The sequence below is a fragment of the Ciona intestinalis genome, chromosome 2 (assembly GCF_000224145.3).
Source record: "Ciona intestinalis chromosome 2, KH, whole genome shotgun sequence".
Taxonomy (NCBI): domain Eukaryota; kingdom Metazoa; phylum Chordata; class Ascidiacea; order Phlebobranchia; family Cionidae; genus Ciona; species Ciona intestinalis.
The window spans coordinates 7,748,989-7,758,925 of NC_020167.2; the positions used below are offsets into that span (position 1 = coordinate 7,748,989).

At 34.6% G+C, this 9,937-nt stretch overlaps 2 protein-coding genes across 2 annotated transcripts; one reads left to right on the forward strand and one right to left on the reverse strand.

Moving 5' to 3' along the window:
* The first annotated feature begins 1,464 nt into the window (after positions 1-1,464).
* On the forward strand, positions 1,465-5,302 carry LOC100181059 (PDZ domain-containing protein 11-like). The gene is made up of 4 exons (XM_002126285.5): positions 1,465-3,026; positions 3,484-3,582; positions 3,784-3,844; positions 4,185-5,302. Exons 1-4 carry the CDS (start codon positions 2,793-2,795, stop codon positions 4,220-4,222), a joined length of 432 nt encoding a protein of 143 aa, XP_002126321.1. The 5' UTR covers positions 1,465-2,792; the 3' UTR covers positions 4,223-5,302.
* LOC108951059 lies at positions 5,204-8,601 on the reverse strand. The gene is made up of 4 exons (XM_018817723.2): positions 8,027-8,601; positions 7,443-7,502; positions 6,543-6,749; positions 5,204-6,263 (listed from the first exon to the last, which is right to left on the reverse strand). Exons 1-4 carry the CDS (start codon positions 8,079-8,081, stop codon positions 6,016-6,018), a joined length of 570 nt encoding a protein of 189 aa, XP_018673268.1. The 5' UTR covers positions 8,082-8,601; the 3' UTR covers positions 5,204-6,015.
* Positions 8,602-9,937: the final 1,336 nt, after the last annotated feature.

Below are 9,937 nucleotides of genomic sequence, written 5' to 3' on the forward strand. Positions count from 1 at the left end.
AATACATAAAAAAAAAGAAAAAATCCAAAAAAATAATTACCTACAAAGTAACATACATGGTAACTCGTAAGCTGGCACGAGGTGTTAAACCCGTGTGATAACGACTGTCGTTTTCCGGCCACGCGAGGATAAAGTAAGTTACATTCATTCATTCATGTGAAGCTTATGGTTCGCATCGTAACCAAATTAACGTACGCTTGAATCGTGACTGGTGTACTAACTTAATAGTTGTTTGTTTTCGCACATCTGAAGTACAAACAATTAAGCATAGCTGTTTAAAGGCACCCAAAATAAATCTTTCGTTCTTGTGATACTATAGCGTTTTTAAACATTTTTTTGTCCCCGTTTTAAATATTCTTTGTCATATTTATGAGTGTTGTATAAGTTGGGTTAAAGGTTACGTTTTAACTTTTTAATTTCTGTTTTTTTAGCAAAGATAAAAACTCATAAATACTACGAGAATTTGCGTGATTTGTGTACAATACTTCACAATTGCAAAAATTTATCCAGAATCTTTATTTATTTACCGTTAACTATAGCTGAACTGCTAAAAATGTCTGGAAAACTCTATCAAGGAGGTAAGTTCGTCAACAAAGATTTGTTTGACCGTTTAAATTATCGTTTTCGATACTAGTAAAGAATCCTCCCTTATGTTATCCATATAACTACTAACCCCTATAACCACACTTTCCACTAGCCTAATCTGTAACATACCGGAGGTCGGAGGATTCTTCACTAATGCTGATTTTTAGACTTTAACATTCCTGTTTTCCAATTATAGTTTGCAATTAAAAATGGCTGATTTAAATTTATCTAGTATTTCATTTTTAACAGGTAGTGGACAAATGCCAATGTATATGACGGACTCTATTCCACAAAGTAAATACGCAGATCTGTTGGCTGTAATTGAAGAATTGGGAAAAGACATTAAACCCACTTATGCCGGTAGTAGAAGCGCAAGTGACAGATTGAAACGAGGTGAATTATAAATTATGTTAATATACTACAGGGTGTTATGGGGTGAATTCCCATCTCTTACAATATCTGATCGCTAAACTTAACAACTAACCCCTAAACCCACTAGCCCCCATACTAATAACCCCCAACTACCAACCTCTAACACTTCCCACCAGCCTAATCTGTAACAAACTGGAGGATTCTTTACTGGTGCAGAACTCCAAATTATGTTAATTTTGTTTATAGCCTACTTCTACTACATGATATTATGGCTCTCCTGTGAGTTTTTATTAAAATTGAAGAAAAACAAAACAAGTGTTCTTAACTGAACAATTAACTTAACCAATACCCAACACTAACATTGAATATAAAAATCAATTAAACTTCTGTGGGCATTAACTATTCTCCTAAATATAAAGCAATTTAAAAAATTCTTTTTAGGAATACTTCATGCTCGAGCTTTAGTGAGGGAATGTTTAATTGAAACTGAACGAAGTGCAAGGTCATGATAGCAGCACCTGTGTTTAATTACTTATTCTGTGTTTTTCGCCCAATCCACTTCATGTATTGCTTGTACAGGGTGTTCAGAAAGTCACTGTGCACTGTTCTAATATTTACAACAAGGGTTTTAATACAGCATCAGTTTAGTCTATTCCAAGGGAGCAGCTGATTTAGGTGTTTAGAAACAAAATTACAAGGGTCCAAGCCTGTATTGATGCAAACAGGGGTCATTTTCAACATCATTTATATTTGTCATATTTACCTCCTGGATTCTATACTGAAACATGTCTGTTAATAAATATGTAAATGCACAGTGACTTTCCGAACACCCTGTATATTGGAGTAAAGAAACAGGTTTAGACACCATATAACAGAAGCAATTTACCTGTGTATAGTTGTACTCACTTCTTATTTTTTATGATTGTTTGGTAAATTGCAAAATGTTATCAAATGCAAAGTAAAACCAATATTTTTTTTATAAAAACAAAGTATATATAATTTTTTTTTGAAAATGTTTAAAAAATAATATAAATTCGACTTTAAGTATCATTTCATTCTTTATTTGCTTCTTTATCTTCCAACTGTGGCTTCTTATGCTATACGGTATTTATGTACCGAGCAGTCACCACTGTTGCTGCAGTTAAAGTGCTCACATTGTAAGGAATATGGAAACAAAGCTGTTACCATTGTGGGTATGTGTGTCATTGGAAAATACACTTAAAAGACTCGACTCCAGACCCATGGTCACGTAACAGAAAACAAATCAGTCATATCTTTATTCAGTGTAATATGTTTGTGTGTTTCCTTTCAAATTTTTGTTGTTGTTATATAAATTAGGAGATATAACCCCTCAAGTTCAAACAGGGCTCTTGACTCAGTGTGTTGTTATCAAGTTTTCTAGCGGATGCGCCGCCGTGTTAACACAAATACAAAGTAATCGGCTTAATAGAACAACCTTTTATACACCCGTTGACAGTTGTTGATTTCCTAGTAAATACTTCATGTGTAAACACCAGTTTATGTATATATCGCAACTTTTATGTGCGGTTTTTGTTGCCGATTGGACCGTAGGCCAACCGCGCACCGTTTAGGTATTAGGACATGTAAGTATGTTTAGGTTGTAACCGTTCGCTGTTAAATGTTATTGTTTTATTTTAATAAAAAACTCTTGACAAATATTTTAAACACCCACAATAACAAACGCCGATCGTGACAGCACGAGCCTGCCACACCTTGTATTGTTACGAAGTTATACAACCTCTATTAGAAGTTGTTTGCATACAAATGTATGTAGCGATTTGTAAATCTGTTAGTCGTTATAAAATAACTTAGAAATGTCAAAAAGTAAGCAAAAGAAGAATAAAACAAAGGAAGACCCGAATTTGCCCGCCTACGAGAATCCACCGTCTTGGATCCCGCCACAAGAACGAAGAGACAACCCCCAATATAACAACAATTTAATAACTTTTCTCCCGAGAACAGTTTCAATAAAACGAACGGGAAATCAACCTCTTGGGTTTAATATAAGAGGCGGGAAGAAGGACGAATATGGAGTTTATGTGTCTAAGGTATGTAGCAGCCGTAGTAATAGTATTATTAGCCCTATCGCACCAGTTTACATTAATAGGTTACTTTCATTTACATATAGGTGTAATAGTATTGTTGGCCAGCTTGCATGGCAGTTCCTGACGAGATCTTCCAAGCCCTGTTAGGAAATCCTATTTAATTTGATACAGATTTGTTTCATTGTTTCATTAATCGGCGTGAGTGGGACAATTTATAACATTCATAACCAGAAGTTTGTAAACGAAATGGGCCGTACACCTGCCATACTCTGCAGACTGGTTCATTGGCATCTTTCATAAAAGCTACCAGTCCTACCACAACACACTCTAGAATTATTGGTATGAGTGGATAAAAGATAGCGTTCAAAACAGGCAAGCATCTCTCTTACTCTGCAAACCTGCTGTTGGCCATGTGCCCATGTCTTAAAACAAAATGTGGCAATCTAACTTGCATTCACAGGTGCTGAAGGGTTCAGATGCAGACAAACTTGGTTTAAAATCGGGAGATAAAATATTGAAAGTAAACAACACAAGTTTTGAAGACATTGGTCATGATGAGGTATGTAGTTTGTCCCCCAGTGGTCCCAAATAAGTTGTTAGTTACACTAAAAAAAAGTCCACTCGTAAGCAGGCACTAGTTGTGTGAAAGAGAACACCCTTGGCCTTGTTATAACAACTGTTGTTGCCTCGTCATATGTGGATAAAGCAAATGCCATCCTTCATTCATACAATGTTTTCATTCTAACTCCTAACTCTACAGGCTGTTTCACTTTTACAAAAGTCGGACGATCTTCAACTTGAAGTTCGGTATTTCCCATATGGTGAGTTTGTGTTGCATGTTGGGTTTCTATTTTATGTGGGTGAGGTCCTGCAGCGTGTTACACCATAGCATAGGTCCCAGGATTTAGGCCAGGAGTGGCCCATAACCCCAAAACCGAATAGGCCTATTACCTAGCTGGCTTTAAAACTACCGATAAGGTTATTTAGATTTTTGTGTAAGCTGTAGTATGTCACGGTAATAAGCCAAATCTCACCGAAATCCTAGAAGCTAGATCCTCAAGGAGCAAGAACCTCACCCATACAGAATAGAACATAAGTTGAAGTGTACAGTAACTTTTACCAGCCACAAAATAAATGTAACTTTTACAAACCTGTTTTCAGGTTTTAATCTTCAACAAGAACGAATCGGTCTTGTATAGATCTAACATTTTGTTTAAAATGGTTTGCAGTGAGACATAGTTGATACGTACAAATATTGATGGTAACTTATGCACTTACTAGTTCTGCTAACTCAATGTTAGAAATGCTTGCACTCGAAAAAATTAAATTAATATTTTATTTGAATCATTCCAACATTAAAGCAACAATGTTCTGTTACATTTAATACCAGGCAGAATGTAAACAATCTTTCAATGTCTTATCTGGTATAAAAAAACATGGTGTATTTCTGACGTTTCGTCGGTCACAGCAACGTCAGAAAGACACCTCGTTTTTTTATACCAGATCAGCCATTGAAAGAATATTTAGAGCAACAATCCTACAATATTAGTCTGTTTAAATTTTGTCCCCAACTCATAAACTGCAACTTGTGTTCAGTGTTCCAATTAACTTTGTGCCAAATGTGATGTTTAGTACATTTTTTACTTATATCTAATTGTATAGTATTTTGTTAAAACTGTTAAGGGGCAAACCAACAAAAACATCGAAATTTGTGAATGAATAAAAATGCCTAAATGTGATTTAAAAGTACCACTAAAGTTTCAAAATGTGTGCAAAACCTGCAAAATTTTTTTGAGCTTTTTGCGTTTTTTTAGAAGCTGTTTAAAATTTTAAAACTTTGATGGTACCTTTTAATCACATTTGAGCATATCTATTTATGCACAAATTTCCCTTTTTTTGGTATACCCTTTAAAAACTCATTAGATAATTATTGCTTAATTCCAAACTACACGAAACAAACTTGTTATATTAGATAGATTATCAATGACAATCTTATTATAATTTTTATTTACCTTTTATAAAAACATTCGTTATTTTGCTGCTGGTCACGACTTTAACAAGCTTCATATAACAGTTTATATTGTTTATCAGGTTTAACACCTAAGTATTCATATTACACTTTTTTATGCTTTTGTATGTTTTTTACAGTATATACTTTATTCCATTCTAATCCATACTAATAAAATAGTATTTGTGTTTTAATTTATACACTGTCTGTTCTTTGGTGCGCGCAAAGAAAATTATTGCTTTCTGTTTAATTGATTAAATTAAGCAAAAAATTAAACTTAAATTAGGAAAAAGTTAAACTTTTAAAAAACAATAATTTTCTTTTCCTGCACCACTGGTTTGTCTTTCTATGATAATATTCTCAAGTTCTCAACATTGTTAACAGTTTTAACTGAGTAGTTTCCATTTTTTGCTGTAAAGTACTGTGGGGTAAGATGGGACTCCTTTAGCGCTTAATATCCAAATATCCTAATCGTGTTTTAAACAATTAACAACGGTCTATAGAAGTCGTGAGGATACGTTTTTATAACTGTTGCGTTTTATTTTGTGTTTCCACCAAATGGGCAATAAAAGAGAATGAAAACACGTCACATCTTACCCCAACCTACTATAACTATCCTACACTGGTAAAGATAAAGTGAATTTCTTTCTGTACTTTACATTTACATGGTACCTCTGTTATAATGTCATTAAACCAATAGAAGTGGACATCTGTATTCAAGTTAATATTCTAACCAATGGTTGGCATTGTTTGAGTGCTCACATATATTAGGCTTCTAATGTTTTGGGAATAAGTTTATATCGGAAAATACCAAAACACTGGTTAAAAAAACAAAATCACTTTTTTTGTTCTTCTCATTTTTTTCTCAGTCTTTATTTTTCAACAGCAAATATCTCAGCGTCCGCGCAAAAATTCTGAAATGCTTATTATGTAAAAAAATGTTTTTAACTGGTTTTCGGTGAAGTAGCCAAGTTGATTTGACTTTTAGTCGTTAACATTATAAATATCTCTAACACGACACACGAAACAAGATATAAAAATGACCAACAACAAAATACCGAGCAATATATATGTTAACATAATTACAGTGAATGCGAGATAGTATGTGATATGACTGCACTCGATTGTAACTTCGGTTGTGGCATTACTACTGTTCGTAATTGTCTTGTTTGCTCCAACTACGTCGCTCAGTTGCGTCACAGGTGCGAATATTCGTAACACCCAGACGTTTCCTGTAATGGCAGAGGTATTATAGTGGTGTGGGGGAAAACGGGACACATTTAGCACATATTATCCAAATATCCTGATCGTGTTTTAAACAATTAACAACGGTCTATGGGAGTCGTGAGGATACGGCTTTATAATCCCTTGAATGTTCTTTGTTTACTACCAAATGAAACGATAAAATAGAATGAAAAGGCATCCTATCTCCCCCCACCCTACTATACAACTTTACGAGCTACCACGTGTTCTCCTAATGGACAATATTTCCAACCAAAATTTTAACTTACCAATTACGAACCAGATAACATGAAATATAGTGATCAAAATTGAACAAATTGTTTGCGAATTCGACCGTTTCTCGTCTTCTTCCCTCGTACTGTTGACCTGGCAGCAGTTACAAGCGCAGGTGGTGGTCGCTAGAACCATAAACCCACCCACCACCAACCATACTGGTATGTTGGGCTCAATACTGCAGTGTCGTAGGTTCAGAATTCCTGCGAAAACACCGCACACAATGTGGGGCACGGCCTACTACATATAGTAAGATGGGAGAAGATGGGACACCTTTATCACATAATATCCAAATATCCTGACCTTGTTTTAAATATTCAACAACGGTCTATGGAAGTCTTGAGGATACGGTTTTATAATTCATTGACTGTTCTTTGTTTACTATCAAATGCGACGAGAAAATAGAATCAAAAGGTGTCCCATCTTCCCCCACCCTACTATATCTCTAGTTAGCCGTGTGTGGGGTCGACCAAAAAAACTATACGTGCAGGGGTGATGGCGCAGTTGGTTACCTCGCACGACTCCAACCCAGCGGTTATGGATTCAAGGCTCGTCGCTGCTACCATTGTGGGCTTAAGTGACACTTATTATCGGCAATTGCTTTAACCCAGTGGTCACTAATGGGTTGTTTAAAAGCCGTACATAAAAAAAAACATGAAACCAAAAAAATAATCACCAAACCCGCAGGTTTTTATACTCGTAAACGACCACGAGGTGTATGAAACAGAACACCCATGTTATAAGTATTTGTGGTTTTTCAGCCACGCGAGTGTGAATGAGTTATATCACCCATTTAACATTTAATAAGCTGGCATGAATATTTTATACGACAACTTTAATATTTCATGAAAGAAACCTCAGTTTTTGGCAAAACAACAACGTATTTGAACACTTACCGACTACTATCATTGTAAGAGGGACTACCAACCACGCAGTGACCATCGGTACGATGATAACTGTGAATATAATGACTGTAATCAATTCTATATAGTAGGGTGCTGGGGAAGATGGGACACATTTAGTACGTAATATCCAGATATCCTGATCGTGTTTTAAACAATTAACAGTGGTTTATGGGAGTCGTGAGGATACGTTTTTATAATTCTTTGAGTGTTCTTTGTTTACTACCAAATGAAAAGAGAAAACAAAATGAAAAAGTGTCCCATCTACCCCCCACCCTATTATATTTCATAGAATCTGTGTATATAATAACTTTAATAAGTTCTTTATAGTAGGGTGCGGGGGGATGGGACACCTTTTTTCCTTTTTATTTTATCCCATTTAGTAGCTTACATAAAACATTCAAAAAAATTTAAAACCGTGTCCTCACGACTTCCACAGACCGTTGTTAATTGTTTAAAGCACGATCAGGATATTTGGATATTATTTCCTAAAGGTGTTTATGTAGATAGAACCACAAATACAAATAGCAAAACAACTCAGATCTTTCACATCGTTTATAAAGTAATCGTTTACTTACATGTACTACATATTGCACGGTTGACCCAACGAATCCAATTAGCAATAAAAGACATAATGAACACCAGCGACAATTCTATTCTATATACTAAGTATAACTAGTTTAAATAAAACATTAAATATTTCCTTTTTTGCATAAATTCTAAATAAACTGAATCTGCCGGTAATAATTTAGAAAAAAATTAGAAAAAAAAACTGATTAAAATTGTGTAGCTATTCACACGAATTTGCTCAGCAGACAATATGGCAAGCAACAAACTAAGGCAGTTCTGATGTTTACACTGTGAGAATAACTTAATCTCCTCAGCTGCCTACGTCATAAACCACAGAGAATCAGAGCACGTTTTGCCGCATGAAGTGTTTCTGCATTGCAAAGGAAATTATTCATATCTTGTTTTTGATGTTTGTTTCTGGGGACAGAAAAGTTTTGCTGGACGAAAAATATACTTTTGTTAATAAATATTGTTCTTTAAAAATTTGCTGTGATCAGGGTCAATAAAACTCGTTTAACATTTTTAACTTTTTGTCAAATTTATGTTCTCATGCTACATTATTTTCCAAAGTGCGAGGAAAGCACATACCGATCCTCAGTGTATCATACGTAAAAAAATTTGATTCTATACCCCAACGCATGATACCGGTATCATATGTTAGTATCAAAACTCGAAAAAATCCGATTTTTTAAAGAAGTCAAAAAATTTGGATTCTACCCCAACGCATGATACCGGTATCATATGTTTGTACCAAAACTCGAAAAAATCCGATTTTTTAAAAAAAGTCAAAAAATTTGGATTCTACCCCAACGCATGATACCGGTATCGTGTGTTTGTACCAAAACTCGAAAAAATCCGATTTTTTTAAAGAAGTCAAAAAAGTGGGATTCTACCCAAACGCATGATACCGGTATCATATGTTTGTACCAAAACTCGAAAAAATCCGATTTTTTAAAAATGTAAAAAAAATGGGATTCTATACCCCAACGCATGATACCGGTATCATATGTTAGTATCAAAACTCGAAAAAATCCGATTTTTTAAAAAGTCAAAAAATTTGGATTCTACCCCAACGCATGATACCGGTATCATGCGTTTGTACCAAAACTCGAAAAAATCCGATTTTTTAAAAAAAGTCAAAAAATTTGAGATTCTACCCCAACGCATGATACCGGTATCGTGTGTTTGTACCAAAACCCGAAAAAATCCGATTTTTTAAAAAATGTCAAAAAAGTGGGATTCTACCCAAACGCATGATACCGGTATCATATGTTTGTATCAAAACTCGAAAAAATCCTGTTTTTTAAAAAAAGTCAAAAAAATGGGATTCTACCCACACGCATGATACCGGTATCATGTGTTTGTACCAAAACTTAAAAAAAAATCGATTTTTTAAAAAAAGTCAAAAAATTTGGATTCTACCCCAACGCATGATACCGGTATCATATGTTAGAATCAAAACTCGAAAAAATCCGATTTTTTAAAGAAGTCAAAAAATTTGGATTCTACCCCAACGCATGATACCGGTATCATGCGTTTGTACCAAAACTCGAAAAAATCCGATTTTTTAAAAAAAGTCAAAAAATTTGAGATTCTACCCCAACGCATGATACCGGTATCGTGTGTTTGTACCAAAACCCGAAAAAATCCGATTTTTTTTTAAAGTCAAAAAAGTGGGATTCTACCCAAACGCATGATACGGGTATCATGTGTTTGTATCAAAACTCGAAAAAATCCTGTTATTAAAAAAGTAAAAAAAATGGGATTCTACCCACACGCATGATACCGGTATCATGCGTTTGTACCAAAACTTAAAAAAAAATCGATTTTTTAAAAAAGTCAAAAAAGTGGGATTCTAACCCAACGCATGATACCGTTATCATGTGTTTGTATCAAAACTCGAAAAAATCCTGTTATTG